Raw genomic sequence first — 17711 nt, forward strand, 5'->3', positions numbered from 1 at the left:
GGAGAAACACCCTGCGCCGAGCACCGAGATAAGAATATCCTCCACGTCCTGTGGTCAATCTTGGCGGACGTTGGTATGCTAGCCTGTCTCATGGTGGCAACCACGTCCTGAGGTAATCCTGACGACACTAGGTTCCAGGACTCAAAGCCACACCATCAGGTTGAGGGCCGTAGAATTCAAATGGAAGAATGGCCCTTGAGACAGCCAGTCTGATTGGTCTGGTAGTGCCCCCGGTTAGCCTACCGTGAGGCACCACAGAACCGGGAACCACAACATCCTCGGCCAATCTGTAGCGACGAGGATGGCGCGGCCGCAGTCGGTCCTGATCTAACGCAGCACTCTGGGCAACAATGCCAGAGGTGGCACATAAGGTAGCTGGAACTGCGACCAATGCTGAACTAAGGCGTCTGCCGCCAGAGCTCGATGATTGTGAAACCGTGCCATGAAGCTGGCACATTGTTGTTGTGCCGTGACGCCATTAGATCGACGTCCGGCCTCTGTCAGCGGCGCCAGATCTCCTGAAACCCGTCCGGGTGAAGAGACCATACCCTTTCGGCCACACCCCGGCGACTTAGGAAGTCAGCTTCCTAGTTTTCCACGCCTGGGATGTGAACTGTGGATATGGTGGATGCCGTGTCTTCCACCCACATCAGAACCTGCCGGACTTCCTGGAAGGCTTGCCGGTTGCGCGTTCTTCCTTGGTGGTTGATGTATGCCACCGCTGTGGAGTTGTCCGACTGAAGTCGGAATTGCTTGCTGTCCAGCTGGTGTTGGAAGGCTTGTAGGGCAAGATACACTGCTCTATGTTCAAGAACATTGATCTGAAGGGTGGACTCTTGCTGAGTCCACGTACCCTGAGCGCTGTGGTGGAGAAAAACTGCTCCCCACTCTGATAGTTACGACAGACGCGAGTCTATCGCCCAGGATGGGGATAGGAAGGACCTTCTTTTTGACCATAAGGTGGGAAGAAGCCACCACCGTAGAGATTCCTTGGCCGCCTGAGAAAGAAAGACGACTCTGTTGAGGGAGGTCGACTCCCCGTCCCATTGGCGGAGAATGTCACATTGTAGTGGACGCAGATGAAACTGCGCGAAAAGAACTGCCTCCATTGCTACCATCTTACGTAGGAAGTGCATGAGGCGTCTCAATGTATGCGACTGGTTCTTAAAGAAGAGATTGCAGCCCGTAGTGAATGCTGTTTGTCTAGCGGAAGCTTCACTATCGCTGAGAGAGTATGAAACTCCATGCCTAGACATGTTAGCGATAGGGTTGGGGTCGGATCTGACTTCAAAAGGTTGATGATCCACCCAAAACTCTAGAGAGTCTCCAGCGCAACGTTCGGGCAGTGTCGGCATGTTTCCTAAGAGAGTGCCTTGACAAGTAGATCGTCTAAATATGGGATCACAGAGTGACCCTGAGAGTGCAGGACTGTGACTACTGCTGCCCTGACCCTGGCGAAGACCAGTGGGACTGTCGCTAGCCGGAAGGTAGAGCTACGAACAGAAGGTGTTCGTCTCCTATAACGAAGCGTAGAAACGCTAGTGCTCTGGATCAATCGGCACGTGTGGACAAGCATCCTTGATGCCTAATGATGCTAGGAAATCTCCTTGGGACATTGAGGCGATGACATGGCGGAGGGATTCCATCCGGAACCGCCTGGTGTCCACGAGCTTGCTGAGCAGTTTTAGATCCAGAAGGGACGGAACGGCCCGTTCTTATAGGCCCCGCAAATAATTTGGGGTAAAAACCGTGACCTTGTTCCTGAAGAGGAACGGGGGTCATCACTCTTTCTGCCTATAGAGTGCACCCTGTTTGCAGAAGAGCAGCGGCTCGGCCGGGAGGTGGAGAAGTTCTGAAGAATCGAGTTGGAGGACGAGAAGTGAGCTCTATCCTGTACCCGTGAGACAGAATGTCTCACACCCAACGGTCATTGACCTATGGCAGCTAAATATCGCCAAGGCGGGTGAGCCTGCTACCGACCGAGGATGCGGAGAGAGGAGGCCGCAAGTCATGAGGAAGCCGCCTTGGAAGCGGGTTTTCAGACTGTCTCTTTTTTGGGCGCGACTGAGCCCGCCAAGAATCTGAGCTCCTCTGATCCTTTTGAGACCACATTGGACGAGGAAAAATGGGACCTGCCCGAGCCTCGAAAAGACCGAAACCACGACTGCCTCCTGCTCTGTTGAGGTTTGTTGTGTCCGGGCTGAGGAAAGGAAGAATCCTTACCCCTGGACTGTTTAATGGTTACATCCAAACGCTCACCAAACAGTCGGTCAGCAGAAAAAGGCAACTGGTTAAGCAACCTTTTTTGGAAGCAGAATCTGCCTTCCATTCACTTAACGAGCAGACCAGGCTCTGCTTAAAAACACGGAGTAGCGGAGGCTACTGCCGTACGGTTCGCAGAGTCTAGGGCAACCTGAATCGCGTAAGAAACAAATGCAGACATTTGAGAGGTTAAGGATGCCACCTGCGGCACAGATGTACGTGTAACCGTGTCAATCTGTGTAAGACAAGCTGAAATAGCTTGGAGTGCCCCAAGGGTGAGAATGCTGGAGCCAACGTGCGCCGACAGTCTCATAGATGGATTTAGACCAGAGATCCATCTGTCTGTCAGTGGCATCTTTAAGTGCAGCTCTATCTCCCGCTGCAACTATGGATCTAGCTACAAGCCTGGAGATTGGAGGATGCCGCTTGGGACACTGGGTCCAGTCCTTGACCACGTCAGGGGGCAGGGATAACGTGTATCCTAAGCCGTTTGGAGAAGCGCATATCTGGATAAGTGTGGTGTTCCTGGACTGCCTCACTAAAGGCAGAGTGGTCCAGAAAAATACGTGAAGCTGACTCCTCCACTGGAGGAGCTGTGAGAAATAACCAACATTCTATTGATGGACGCTATAAGATTATTCACTATGGCGTCACCATTAGGTGTATCCAGATTGAGAGCGGTCTCAGGATCAGAATCCTGAGCCGCTACTGCCGCCACATTACACAGAGAGTCCTTCTGCTAGGACCCTGATGAAACCGAGGGCCGCTCATAGTGAGCCCGCTTAGGCCGTCTGGGACTGACGTCTGTGCAGAGCCGTGACTCTGGGATGCGTGTGACATTCCCGGAGCTGTTAGATGTTCACACTGAGGGGGGCCATGGATCAATGATTCACCAGTGCCCATGTTGTGAGAGACATGTCCGGACTGCTAGGCTTCTAGTATCATAGCCATAGTCCTAGAAAATCTGTCAGTAAATACTGCAGACACCGTCCTCATCCTCTGGCCATTAGCAGAGACTCCGGCTGAGTTGGATATAATGGGGGTCTATGTAACCTGCCGGCCGTATAGCCGTACATGCTGTACCGGCTGCATAGAAAAAACATGTGGTTCTGCACCTTTGTTTTACACAGAGAATATGCTGATAACTCCTCCGCACAATCCAGGAGGGTATATACAACGTGCGACCAAACAGTGCAATGTATATAGTACAAGCATCTCTATAAGTGCACTTCTGCACTAGTGGGGGTAGCACCCCAGGTGCTGCTTAACGCCTGTTGCAGCGATTGTGTGACTATCAGAATGCCAGGGTCTTCCACACTTGTCTCTGTATCGTACAGAAACTGACACTAATGGCTGCCGGCGTCCTTGTAGAGAAGGAAGCCGTGGGCGTGCCTGAGAAAGTGCGGGAATCCGGTTTCACAGTGCACACAGTGAGAGGGGTGGAGTATGCAAAACATACTCCAGCTCTCAGCGCTGCTGTGCTATGCAGCGTCACGCCCCTACCCTGACTGTCAGGCCTGTGGGCGGTAACGAAGGGAGACTAGGCCCAGAAGCCGGGGACTCGAGTTAATAAGCGCGGCCGGCATATCAGTGCTGGCCGGCGCGGAAGTCCCCGGCGCACCACAAATCCCAGCGGCGCCTTAAATAAAAGTGGCAGCGGCGGTTAGCGCAGTAGTCTCCCAATACACTAACACACCCAGCAACGCTGTGGTGTGCGATGGCACTAGTGCGGACAGCGCCGCTGTCCCTGGCGCACTAACACACCCAGCAGTGCTGCCGTGTGTCTGCGCGGTCCCCACAGGGACACAGAGTACCTCCATGTAGCAGGGCCATGTCCCTGAAGATACTCCGCTCCATGTCCAGCAGATACCAGGGGCTGTGGATGGAGCACGGTCTCAGTGCCTGGAGACCGATACAATCCCACTTCACCCAGAGCCCTGTAAAAAGGGATGGGGAAGGAAGCAGCATGTGGGCTCCAGCCTCCGTACCCGCAATGGGTACCTCAACCTTAACAAACACCTCCGACATGAAGTGGGGTGAGAAGGGAGCATGCTGGGAGCCCTGTATGGGCCCACTTTTCTTCCATCCGACATAGTCAGCAGCTGCTGCTGACTAAACAGTGGAGCTATGCGTGGATGTGTTGCCTCCTTCGCACAAAGCACAAAACTGGTGAGCCAGTGATCCCACTGGGGGTGTATAGCCAGAAGGGGAGGGGCCTTACACTTTTAAGTGTAATACTTTGTGTGGCCTCCGGAGGCAATAGCTATACACCCAATTGTCTGGGTCTCCCAATTAGGAGCGAAAAAGAAAATCAGATGCTATACAGTGGCTTCATATGGCATCCAATTTTTTTTCTTGCACCTATAAAACAGTCTCATCCAATATCAGGAGGAAATTATGCATGCTTAATTTTTTTCACACAATTTGGTCAGTGTGGGAAAAAAATAGTTCATCTGCAACGAGCTCCAAAAATAACATTGGTCCAAGCGCAATCTGTTTATTTTCACGGATCGCACTCAAAGATGGTCGTGTGCATGAGCCCTTTTTGTTGTGAAAAAAATACTGTTCTCTAAAATGATTTTAGCCACAATGATTCTCTAATAGTTGAGAATGGGGTTACAAGAATGATGTATGTATACCTCCCAACCATCCCGGATTCAGCGGAACTGTCCCGATTTGAGGGCTCTCTCCCGCAGTCCTGCTATTCACAGCTCTTGTCCTGACTCCTCCCCTCAGTGCAGTGAATAAATTAAATTCTCATATACTGAATGCCCCTTACTGCCAATTGGGTGTGGCTGGGGGCGTGGTTAAGATTTGCTACGGCACACTGCACACGCCACATAAGTTGTCCCTTTTTCTGTTCTTCAAAAGTTGGGACGTACAGTATGTATATGGTCTTCCCTCATCCTCCTGCTGCTGATTGTGTCCATAGAGAGAAAACATCAAACATAATGAGAGCAGTCACCAATGAGCGTGCATATCATGAATATATTGAACGCTTCTTGCTGCTTCTAGTATTAGGCTGTGTGCCCACGGGAGCTTGCACCTGCAGATATATCCACAGGTAGATCCGCAGGTTTCCTGCAGCTGCTCGCCGGAATTCGCAGCTATTTTTAGCTGCGGTAGTACAGCGAAATAGCCGCGGTAAACCTGCGGGCATTCGTGCGACTTACCTGCGGAAGTCCCGGCCTCTATCTCCATAGTGGGGGGCCAGGATTTCCGCAGGTAATTCCGCATGAATAATGGACATGCAATTACGTGCGGCAGTATATTCCGCACCCACACGTATGCGCAGCATGGACACAGCACTCCCCATGTTCCATAGGATAACATGGGGAGTGTCTGTACATGCTGAAACCTGCGGATTTATCTTGAAAATCCAGAAAATCCATGGATTTTTTGCATATAGATCCGCACGTTTAATTTCCCGTGGGCACATAGCCTTAAGGTTTACTTTATAACACCCTACAGATCATGGGGGTCCGAGTCCTGACATCCCCGCAATCACTCAAAACACTAGATAGAAGTACGCTGACTAGCGTAGGCGCCCTTTAACCCTGCCCAAATCACACTATAAACTTTAAAACACCAGACGTATTGTTGACGACACTACTGCACGCAGGACAACAGAAATAGCAGGCAGATTCCCTTCAAAATTGAGCACTTTTTTCCTTTTGCACAAGCTTACCTTAAGGTTCTGCCCATCAAAAGGCAAGGAACCACTGACTAATGTATAAAGAATTACTCCGAGACTCCAAACGTCCACCTCCGGCCCATCATATTTCTTTCCCTGAAAGAGCTCAGGGGCTGCATAGGGTGGGCTTCCACAAAACGTGTCCAGCTTGTTCCCAAAAGTGAATTCATTGCTGAAGCCAAAATCAGCAATCTTTATATTCATATCAGAATCTAGCAGCAAGTTTTCAGCCTAACGAGGAGAGGTGCGAAACAAAGAACGAGTGAGTTTCTGAATCTTAAAAGATTATTCAATGATTTAGTAGACGCTGTAGTGACCGCTGCTACGATCACTTCTTACCTTCAAATCCCTGTGAACTATAAATTTCTGGTGACAATACTGAACAGCAGAGACGATCTAAACAGGAAAAGAAGAGACAGACATTATTAGCTGCTCGTTATATAAATCATCACGATCCCCACCGATGTGAACGGATTGTCCACATTTATTGGCAAAGACCGGGTAACACAATCTACAATGCTAAATAAGTAACATATTAAAAAGCAAGGCGGCAATAAAGTTTGGCATCTCCATGACACTTGTGAATGATTTCTTGTTTTTCGGCTTCTTACAATGCTGTAATGGGACACAATGCTGTAATGGGACACTATCTTTAAACAGGAAATAAAAATGTTGGCTCCGTCCGGAGCGATATAACACAAACAAATTGGGATGGTTTTAAAATCAAATTACATAGGCCACATGCCCCGGTGGAAAACTCACACAAGGGCATAAATGACAATACTGAACAAAAATATAAACACAACACTTTGGTTTTTGCGCCTATATTCATGAGCTGAACTCAAAGATCTAAGACGTTTTCTAGATCCAGAAAGGGCTTTTTTTTCTGAAATAGTATTCACAAATTTGTCTAAATCTGTGTTAAAGGAAACCTGTCAGGTCCAATATGCACCCAGGACCACGAGCAGTTCTGGGTGCATATTGCTAATCCCTGCTTGACTGTCCCTGTATACACTAGCATAGATAAAGGGATCTATAGAAATGTATTTCTAAAGATCTTATATCGTATGCTAATGAGCGAGGGGACTAGTCACCTGGGTGTTAGTTCCCCTTGCAAGGAGGCCCCATTAGCATGTTAGTACACCCCTGTGGGTGTTGTAACGATGAATGTGCAGCGTCAGAGGATGACCCCACTTACCTCTCCGCTGCCATCACGTCCGAAGATGAATTTCGGCTCAGTGCGCATGACCCCAGAGTTTGGGTCATGTGCACTATGAAGCCAGGTGTACGCGTCCCGGCTTCAAACTGAAGTACTGCACATGAACGAAAATCTGGGATCATGCGCACTGAGCTGAAATCCAGCGGCGGGTGGCGATGGCCGCAGAGAGGTGATTGAGATCATCCTCTGATGCTGCACATTCATTAGCATGATAACACACACTAACATGCTAATGGAGCTGACTAGCAAGGGAAGCAACACCCTTGGGACTAGTCTCTTCGCTCATTAGCATATACGATAAAAGGATCTTTAGAAATACTTTTTCTAAAGCTATCTTTATCTAGGCTACTGTATACAGGAACGGTTAGGCAGGGATTAGAAATATACACCCAGAACTGCTCGTGGTACTGGGTGGATATTGCACCTGACAGGTTCCCATTAAGTCTCCTTCATACATCTGTGTTTCCGGTACATGCGGTGTCTGTTTCCACACGTCCCGGAGACTTGTACACATGTAGACCCATTAAATTCAATAGGTTTACATCCCATTAAATTCAATGGGTTTACACACATGTCCATGTTTTCACACTTCCATTCGGATCAATAGCAGGCGGATGTGCAGTACCCAGCCGCTATCAGAGGACCGAGCAGCTCTGGAACTGAGCATTTCCAGCTGCCTGCTGCCGCCAGCACCGTACATGGCTGATTGGCGGAGGTGCAGGGTGTCTGACTCCGGCCGATCAGACATTGATGATCTATCCTAGGGATAAGCAATTGATGTAAAAAGTAATGGACAACCTCTCTGATACTTTACGTTTGATCTGTTTTGGCATCCTACTTTTTTAAAAACTCAGACTAAAGAGATTGTCCACGATTAGAAAAATCTGGCTGCTTTAAAGCCTAAGCCACACGGCATGAAAATCGGAGCGAGTGGAATGCGATAAAACATCACATTCCACTAGGACCAATATTAGCCTGTGTGCCAGCACCCATGAGCGATTATTTTCTCAGCCCTAGCCGGAGCGAGAAAACAATCGCAAAGCGAGAAAAAAAATAAATTTAAAAAAAATAAAATAAATAAAAAAAAAAAAAAAAAAAAAAAAAAAATCGCACTGCACTCGCAGTACACCGGTGTTCTGTGAGTGGAGGGCGAGAATGGCAATAGCCAGCTACGGAGGAGAGAGGGAGATAAATCCCTCCCTCTCCTCCGCAGCGCCAGCCCTCCCCTCCTCAGCGCCAGCCACGCCCCTCCTCAGTGCCGGCCCGCCCCCCGCAGCTGAGGTCCGATAGCATGATTGGGATTGGACCTCAGTCGCAGTGACTCGCATGACACTTGGCTCCCGCTGTGCTGCCAGCAAGAGCAGAGTGTCATGCGAGGATCGCACTAGTCCCTCGTGTGTCCCCGGCCATAGAGCCAGGTTGCAATACCAGACCCAACCCATGGTAAGGAGTTTTGCCGATTCTGAATGAAAGCAGCCATGGTTTTTGCAATGCCTTTTTAAAATCATGCCTAGGACACACCTCGACCTAACATCTTACAATATGGTCGTTGTAGAATATATGAATGTTACCGAGAATTCAGAAGGAATTTCAGCCAATTCCAGTAAACAAAGTACTTTACTAGATCATCTCAACTTACCTGCCGGAATTTAGCCCTCGCCTCCTTCTCTTTCATTCTTCCATGTGCAACCAGGTAATCAAACACTTCACCTAAGAAATCAGGCAAAAAAAATAAAAATTATATATATATATAAATCTATATATAAATATATATATAAATATATATATATTATATATATATATATATATATATATTTATATATTTATTTATTATGTGTAAATAAAACAATATATGGGCAAACAGCACAATTTAAATGCCCTGGAACAATAAAAATAGGGCCACATGAAAACTTTAGCAAGTACAAAATGTAACGTAGTCTAGCAGCGATGCATTTTCGTAATTACGGTAAACTTTATGGTTAAAATAGCAATAAAAAAAAAAAAAAGGGACCCGATGGGATGAAACAAATAGGCAGAGTGCTGGATATATGCTTGTAATGGAGTCCAACCAACAATACATTTTATCAAAGCTTTAGAAATGTCATAGAAACATGACAAGTTTTGATAGTTGGGAGGTCTAGGTGCTCAAATGCTCCCACCAATTGCTACAATGAAGGTGCTGCAGGGCATCGTCTCTCCTCCTTTGCTTAAGACTGACTCAAACTTTTTAAGAAAAAAATCAAAGTTTCTGCCTTGGCTTTAGTGACTGGTGGGTCTGGCCCACACCTCAACTTCTGAGGTTTCAAAGTAAAAAGTTTTGTAAAAGCGCAGTGGCACTTTAAAAGACTAATAAGTCCAACGGGATATCAATATTAATCACTCTGCGGGCGTCCTCCAATCCCTTCTTAAGAAAATGTAAATCCAGCAGCTTGCCTATTTACCATGAACTCACTATTCTCACTTTCATAAACCATGCTAGTTCTTTTGGGGCAGATATTTTGCAGAAAGCTCAAAGTATCACATCTTACCAATGGGTTGTGCAGTTTAGGTCCCTAACTGTGTCTTCAGGGAGGAAGGAGACTAACTTTAGTGCTACCAATTGGAAGTAGCAATCCTAAAAGTCAAAAGCGACCCTTTAACGAGCCTCGTCTTAGGATTTATGCCAGATCAGAACCTCAATTTGCAGACACGGTGTTTCAGGTAATTGCCCCTCGTCAGTGCAAAGTATGAGATCTGATCTGGCTGTATGAGAAGCTAAGGGGAAAATGTTTCTCCTTGTGGAGACTGACAAACTAGGTCCCTAACTAAAACATTTGGGACCTTTTTTAATTAGCTATGGTCAATCGTTAAGACAACCTATTGTCCCAACGTGGAAATGGGAGCTCGGTCACATTTACATGGCCCAAAAATAGCTGTGGATTAATTTCCATACTCTCGATGCAGAATCCATAGCTAAAGTGCAGTACAAAGCTGAACCAAACCATTCAAACATGCAAAAATCCAAGGAGAGCTGAAGACACGCTATAGATTTAAGAATCTGCAGAATGCCTCATTACTTGAGATGCGCTAATCAAATTTGTGATTTGCCAAAACCCAACATTTTTGGGATTCAATTTGGACTAGAAAAGGTGCATAAAGTTTAGGAGGACATTATCTTACTAAAAAAGAAGGGAATTTTGTTTACTTACCGTAAATTCCTTTTCTTCTAGCTCCTATTGGGAGACCCAGACAATTGGGTGTATAGCTTCTGCCTCCGGAGGCCACACAAAGTATTACACTTTAAAAAGTGTAACCCCTCCCCTCTGCCTATACACCCTCCCGTGCATCACGGGCCCATCAGTTTTGGTGCCAAAGCAGGAAGGAGGAAACTTATAAATTGGTCTAAGGTAAATTCAATCCGAAGGATGTTCGGAGAACTGAAACCATGAACCAAAAGAACAATTCAACATGAACAACATGTGTACACAAAAGAACAACAGCCCGAAGGGAACAGGGGCGGGTTCTGGGTCTCCCAATAGGAGCTAGAAGAAAAGGAATTTACGGTAAGTAAACAAAATTCCCTTCTTCTTTGTCGCTCCATTGGGAGACCCAGACAATTGGGACGTCCAAAAGCAGTCCCTGGGTGGGTAAAAGAATACCTCGATAAAAAGAGCCGAAAACGGCCCCCTCTTACAGGTGGGCAACCGCCGCCTGAAGAAGGACTCGCCTACCTAGGCTGGCATCTGCCGAAGCATAGGCATGCACCTGATAGTGTTTCGTGAAAGTGTTTCGTGAAAGTGTGCAGACTCGACCAGGTAGCCGCCTGACACACCTGCTGAGCCGTAGCCTGGTGCCGCAATGCCCAGGATGCACCTACGGCTCTGGTAGAATGGGCTTTCAGCCCTGAAGGAATCGGAAGCCCAGAAGAACGGTAGGCTTCAAGAATCTGTTCCTTGATCCACCGAGCCAAGGTTGACTTGGAAGCCTGCGACCCCTTACGCTGGCCAGCGACAAGGACAAAGAGCGCATCAGAACGGCGCAGGGGCGCCGTGCGAGAAATGTAGAGCCGGAGTGCTCTCACCAGATCTAACAAGTGCAAATCCTTTTCACATTGGTGAACTGGATGAGGGCAAAAAGAAGGTAAGGAGATATCCTGATTGAGATGAAAAGGGGATACCACCTTAGGGAGAAATTCCGGGACCGGACGCAGAACCACCTTATCCTGGTGAAACACCAGGAAGGGGGCTTTGCATGACAGCGCTGCCAGCTCAGACACTCTCCGAAGTGATGTGACTGCCACTAGGAAGGCCACCTTCTGCGAAAGGCGTGATAAAGAGACATCCCGCAGCAGCTCGAAAGGTGGTTTCTGAAGAGCCGTTAGCACCCTGTTAAGATCCCAGGGTTCCAGCGGACGCTTGTAAGGTGGGACTATGTGGCAAACTCCCTGCAGGAACGTGCGGACCTGCGGAAGCCTGGCTAGACGCTTTTGAAAAAACACGGAAAGCGCCGATACTTGTCCCTTGAGAGAGCCGAGAGACAAACCCTTGTCCATTCCGGATTGAAGGAAAGAAAGAAAAGTGGGTAAGGCAAACGGCCAGGGGGTAAAACCCTGATCAGCGCACCAGGATAAGAAGATCCTCCAAGCCCTGTAATAGATCTTGGCGGACGTTGGTTTCCTGGCCTGTCTCATGGTGGCAATGACATCTTGAGATAACCCTGAGGACGCTAGGAGCCAGGACTCAATGGCCACACAGTCAGGTTGAGGGCCGCAGAATTCAGATGGAAAAATGGCCCTTGAGACAGCAAGTCTGGACGGTCTGGGAGTGCCCACGGTTGACCCACCGTGAGGTGCCACAGATCCGGGTACCACGACCTCCTCGGCCAGTCTGGAGCGACGAGGATGGCGCGGCGCCAGTCGGACCTGATCTTGCGTAACACTCTGGGCAGCAGTGCCAGAGGAGGAAATACATAAGGCAGTCGAAACTGCGACCAATCCTGAACTAATGCGTCCGCCGCCAGAGCTCTGTGATCTTCAGACCGTGCCATGAATGCCGGGACTTTGTTGTTGTGCCGAGACGCCATGAGGTCGACGTCCGGCGTTCCCCAGCGGCAACAGATCTCTTGAAACACGTCCGGGTGAAGAGACCATTCCCCTGCGTCCATGCCCTGGCGACTGAGAAAGTCTGCTTCCCAGTTTTCTACGCTCGGGATGTGAACTGCGGAGATGGTGGAGGCTGTGGCTTCCGCCCACAGCAGAATCCGCCGAACTTCTTGGAAGGCTTGACGACTGCGTGTGCCGCCCTGGTGGTTGATGTACGCGACCGCCGTGGCGTTGTCCGACTGTATTCGGATCTGCCTGCCCTCCAGCCACCGCTGGAACGCCTTTAGGGCTAGATACACTGCCCTTATCTCCAGAACATTGATCTGAAGGGAGGACTCTGTCGGAGTCCAGGTTCCCTGAGCCCTGTGGTGGAGGAAGACCGCTCCCCACCCTGACAGACTCGCGTCCGTCGTGACCACAGCCCAGGATGGGGGCAGGAAGGATTTTCCCTTCGACAAAGAAGTGGGAAGAAGCCACCACTGAAGAGAAGTTTTGGCTGCCAGTGAAAGAGAGACGTTCCTGTCTAGGGGCGTCGACCTCCTGTCCCATTTGCGGAGAATGTCCCATTGAAGTGGACGCAGATGAAACTGCGCAAAGGGAACTGCCTCCATTGCTGCCACCATCTTCCCTAGGAAGTGCATGAGGCGCCTCAAGGGGTGTGACTGGGCCCAAAGGAGAGATTGCACCCCTGTCTGCAGTGAACGCTGTTTGTCCAGCGGAAGCTTCACTATCGCTGAGAGTGTATGAAACTCCATCCCGAGGTAAGTCAGTGATTGGGTCGGTGTCAATTTTGACTTTGGGAAATTGATGATCCACCCGAACCTCTGGAGAGTCTCCAGAGCAATGGTCAGGCTGTGTTGACATGCCACCCGGGAGGGTGCCTTGACTAGAAGATCGTCTAAGTAAGGGATCACCGAGTGGCCCTGAGAGTGTAGGACCGCCACCACTGCTGCCATGACCTTGGTGAAGACCCGTGGGGCTGTCGCCAGGCCGAAAGGCAGTGCCACGAACTGAAGGTGTTCGTCCCCGATGGCGAAACGCAGGAAGCGTTGATGCTCTGGTGCAATCGGCACATGGAGATAAGCATCCCTGATGTCGATTGATGCTAGGAAGTCTCCTTGGGACATCGAGGCGATGACAGAGCGGAGAGATTCCATCCGGAACCGTCTGGTTCTCACGTGTCTGTTGAGCAGTTTGAGGTCCAGAACGGGACGGAATGATCCGTCCTTTTTTGGCACCACGAACAAGTTGGAGTAAAAACCGTGACCACGTTCTTGAAGGGGAACGGGGATCACAACTCCTTCTGCCTTCAGAGTGTTCACCGCCTGAAAAAGTGCATCGGCTCGCTCGGGGGGCGGAGATGTTCTGAAGAAACGAGTCGGAGGACGAGAACTGAGCTCTATCCTGTAACCGTGATACAGAATGTCTCTCACCCATCGGTCTTGGACATGTGGCCACCAGGCGTCGCAAAAGCGGGAGAGCCTGCCACCGACCGAGGATGCGGTTTGGGGAGGCCGAAAGTCATGAGGAGGCCGCCTTGGAGGTGGTTCCTCCGGCGGTCTTCGTAGGACGTGACTTAGACCGCCATGCAGAAGAGTTCCTCTGGCCCTTCTCTGACCTGTTGGACGTGGAGGAATGGGACCTGGCTGAGGGCCGAAAGGACCGAAACCTCGGTTGTATTTTTTGTTGCTGAGGTCTGTTTGGTTTGGACTGGGGTAAGGACGAGTCCTTTCCCTTGGATTGTTTAATAATTTCGTCCAATTGCTCGCCAAACAAACGGTCGCCAGAAAATGGCAAACCGGTTAAGAACTTCTTGGAAGCAGAGTCTGCCTTCCATTCGCGTAGCCACATGGCCCTGCGGACTGCCACCGAATTGGCGGATGCTACCGCTGTATGGCTCGCAGAGTCCAGGACGGCGTTCATGGCGTAGGACGAAAAGGCCGACGCCTGAGAAGTCAAAGACACAACTTGCGGAGCAGAGGTACGTGTGACCGCATTAATCTCAGACAGACAAGCTGAGATAGCTTGGAGTGCCCACACGGCTGCAAAGGCCGGAGCAAAAGACGCGCCTATGGCTTCATAGATGGATTTCATCAGGAGCTCTATTTGCCTGTCAGTGGCATCCTTGAGCGATGAACCATCTGCCACTGATACTACGGATCTAGCCGCCAGTCTAGAGACTGGAGGATCCACCTTGGGACACTGAGCCCAACCCTTAACTACGTCAGGGGGGGAAGGGGTAACGTGTGTCATTAAGGTGCTTAGTAAAGCGCTTGTCCGGAAATGCTCTGTGCTTCTGGACAGCATCTCTGAAGTTAGAGTGATCGAAAAACGCACTCCGTGTACGTTTGGGAAACCTAAATTGGTGTTTCTCCTGCTGTGAAGCAGACTCCTCTATAGGTGGAGTTGGGGGAGAAAGATCTAGCACCTGGTTGATGGACGCTATAAGGTCATTTACTATGGCGTCCCCTTCAGGTGTATCTAGATTGAGAGCAACGTCAGGATCAGAGCCCTGAGCTGCGACCTCCGCTTCATCCTCCAGAGAGTCCTCATGCTGAGACCCCGAACAGCGTGATGAAGTCGGGGAAGGTTCCCAGCGAGCCCGCTTAGCCGGTCTGGGACTGCGGTCCGTGTCGGAGTCCTCACCGTGGGACCTAGGTGTCACCCCAGGAGCACTTTGCTGCGCCGACCGAGAGGGGCCTGGGGGCGATGAACTCACAGTGCCCTGGGCCTGTGTTACCGATCTGGACTGCAAGGCTTCTAGTATCTTAGCAGACCATTTGTCCATAGACTGAGCCATGGATTGTGAAAGCGACTCAGAGAGTTTCTCAGCCAAAACTGCAAACTCTGTCCCTGCCACCTGGACAGTGGAAGCCGGCGGTTCTACCTGAGCCGAGGGTCCCACCAGTGCCCGAGGCTCCGGCTGAGTGAGTGCCACAGGGGCCGAGCATTGCACACAGTGAGAGTAGGTGGAACCTGCAGGTAACATAGCCGCACAAGAGGTACAGGTTGCAAAATAAGCCTGTGCCTTGGCACCTTTGCTCTTTGCGGACGACATGCTGTTGTCTCCTCTGAGAGTGATCAGTGAGGGTATATAGCCAAAAGCAAAATAATGCGGCCGAACAGAGAAAATGTATACAATATATATATATATATATATATATATATATATATATATATATATATATATATATATATATATATATATATATATATATATATATATATACATACACTTCGGCACCTAGGGGGGCCAGCACCTGGTAACCGGTGTGGCTTCTGAAATCCTCCACCGGCAGAAGTGATTGTAACAATGGCTGCCAGAGTTCTCAGGGGAGGAGGGAGCCGTGGGCGGTGACTAATAAAGTGCGGGAATCTGGTGCCCCACAGTGTTCAGTGAGGGGGGAGGAGAACACCTAAGTATGCTCCAGCCCTCACTGCCGACGTCCAGTCGACCGTCCCGCCCTTACCCCTGACTGGCAGGCCCGGGGGCGGGAGTTATGGTACTAGGCCGCAGAAGCCGGGGACTAAATTTAATAACGCGGCCGACGAACAGGCGCGGTCGGCGCGGTAGTCCCGGTCGTCACAGAAAAAACAACAGCCGCAGCAGCGTCTGTAACACAGGCGCTCCATGCGCTGTCCCCAAGGGGACACAGAGTACCTTTTAGATGCAGGGCCTGTCCCTGATGATACCCAGTCTCCTGTCCGTCAGATTCTCCCAGGGGCTGCGGAGGGAGCCCGGTCCTAGTGAAAGGTGACCGGTTAGGATCCCACTTCTCCCAGAGCCTCTAAGGGATGGGGAAGGAAAACGGCATGTGGCTCCAGCCTTTGTACCCGCGATGGGTACCTCAACCTTGACAGCACCGCCGACTTAGTGGGGTGAGAAGGGAGCATGCCGGGGGCCCCGTGGGGGCCCTCTTTTCTTCCATCCGATACAATCAGCAGCTGCTGCTGACTAAAATGTGGAGCTTGCGTGAATGTGTGCCTCCTTCAACACAAAGCATAAAACTGATGGGCCCGTGATGCACGGGAGGGTGTATAGGCAGAGGGGAGGGGTTACACTTTTTAAAGTGTAATACTTTGTGTGGCCTCCGGAGGCAGAAGCTATACACCCAATTGTCTGGGTCTCCCAATGGAGCGACAAAGAAAAGTGCGTCTTAGGCCTGTTTCACATGTCAGTGATTCTGGTACGTTTGTGCTTTTTTTTTTAAACGTACCAGAATCACTGACATACGCAGACCCATTATAATGAATGGGTCTGCTCACACGTCAGTGATTTTTCACTGCACGTGTCTCCGTGCGGCGTACCCGCGTGTGCGTGATTGCTGCACGGAGACATGTCCATTTTTTTCTGGCATCACTGATGTCCCACGGACCACGCAGTGGTGTGGTCTGTGAAACACGTGCCAGAAAAAAACGTGCTTTTAAAATAAAAATCATTTTAACTCACCCGGCGTCCAGCGATGTCCTCTGCAGCCCGTGCAGCTTGCTGCTTCTGAGCCGGCTCATTATTGTCGCGCATATTCATGATGCATGGTTGATGATGCGGGGGTCAGCGCCGGCCGGATGCTGCGTCGCGGGAGCGATCAGCACCATGGAGAGCGGGAGCGGGCACAGGTAAGTTAATCTCTAAATGCAATCACGGGCCACGGAGATCGGAGCCCGGATTGCACTTAGACAACCCATGTGTGCCGTGATTCACAGCACACGGAGGGACATGTGCGTGTTTTACACGCCAGTGAAAAACGTCAGTGTTTTTCACTGACGTGTGAAATGGGCCTTATAGTCAGGAAAATAGGTATCTATTTACACTTGCTACAATCATTGGGATCAATTTTTTGACTGATGTGATAAGTCTCAGACATATCAAATGGCCATTTAAACACAGCAAAATACTCTAGTTGGGTGAAATGATTTTTTCGCTTGTAATAGTGCAAAGTGCTGTGAAAAAAGCCAAGTCCATTATTAGGCTGATGGCAAAAAAGACATCACCCATTTCACTTACCTGCAATGGGATAATGTAACAGCAATCAGGGTCAGTTTAACAATCCTAGTTTCATAGGGTTAATGGATTACAAAAGGTATTCTCCCACACAATCAATAAGAATTATAGAAGGAAAATGGAAAACAAACCTCCGCTGGCATATTCCATTACAAGGTACAACGTCTTCTCCGTCTCTATAACTTCAAATAATTTTACTGAAATAAGAGCAAAATTAGAAAGGGTTAACACTACACAAAAGTAAAGTCATCGTCAGGGGGCGTATGTCTAACACATGAAATAGAAACGTAGAACTGGCTTGCTAAATTATAGTTCTGGCTATTACTCCATGCAGCTGATCTCATTTCATTGTTTCATCACTCAGCGATCCTGACAAAACTGCCAGATACACAGTACCAATAAAGAAAATAATTGATAATGTCAGGATGCAGATAATAATAAACCCCATAGGTTC

The 17711-nt window shown here is 49.5% G+C and overlaps 1 protein-coding gene across 7 annotated transcripts in view; it reads right to left on the bottom strand.

The window, feature by feature from the left end:
* The window catches only part of MARK2 (microtubule affinity regulating kinase 2), a 227280-nt gene that overhangs the window by 62602 nt on the left and 146967 nt on the right, over positions 1 to 17711 (bottom strand). For all 7 annotated transcript variants that reach the window (XM_075326656.1, XM_075326661.1, XM_075326660.1 and 4 more), the window contains exons 5-8: positions 17389 to 17454; positions 8815 to 8885; positions 6296 to 6352; positions 5951 to 6187 (exon numbers count right to left, since the gene is read on the bottom strand). In XM_075326656.1, coding sequence (XP_075182771.1) covers positions 5951 to 6187; positions 6296 to 6352; positions 8815 to 8885; positions 17389 to 17454 — 431 coding nt within the window. The remainder of the gene's footprint in view (positions 1 to 5950; positions 6188 to 6295; positions 6353 to 8814; positions 8886 to 17388; positions 17455 to 17711) is intronic.

This window comes from Anomaloglossus baeobatrachus, chromosome 10 (genome assembly GCF_048569485.1).
Source record: "Anomaloglossus baeobatrachus isolate aAnoBae1 chromosome 10, aAnoBae1.hap1, whole genome shotgun sequence".
NCBI lineage: Eukaryota > Metazoa > Chordata > Amphibia > Anura > Aromobatidae > Anomaloglossus > Anomaloglossus baeobatrachus.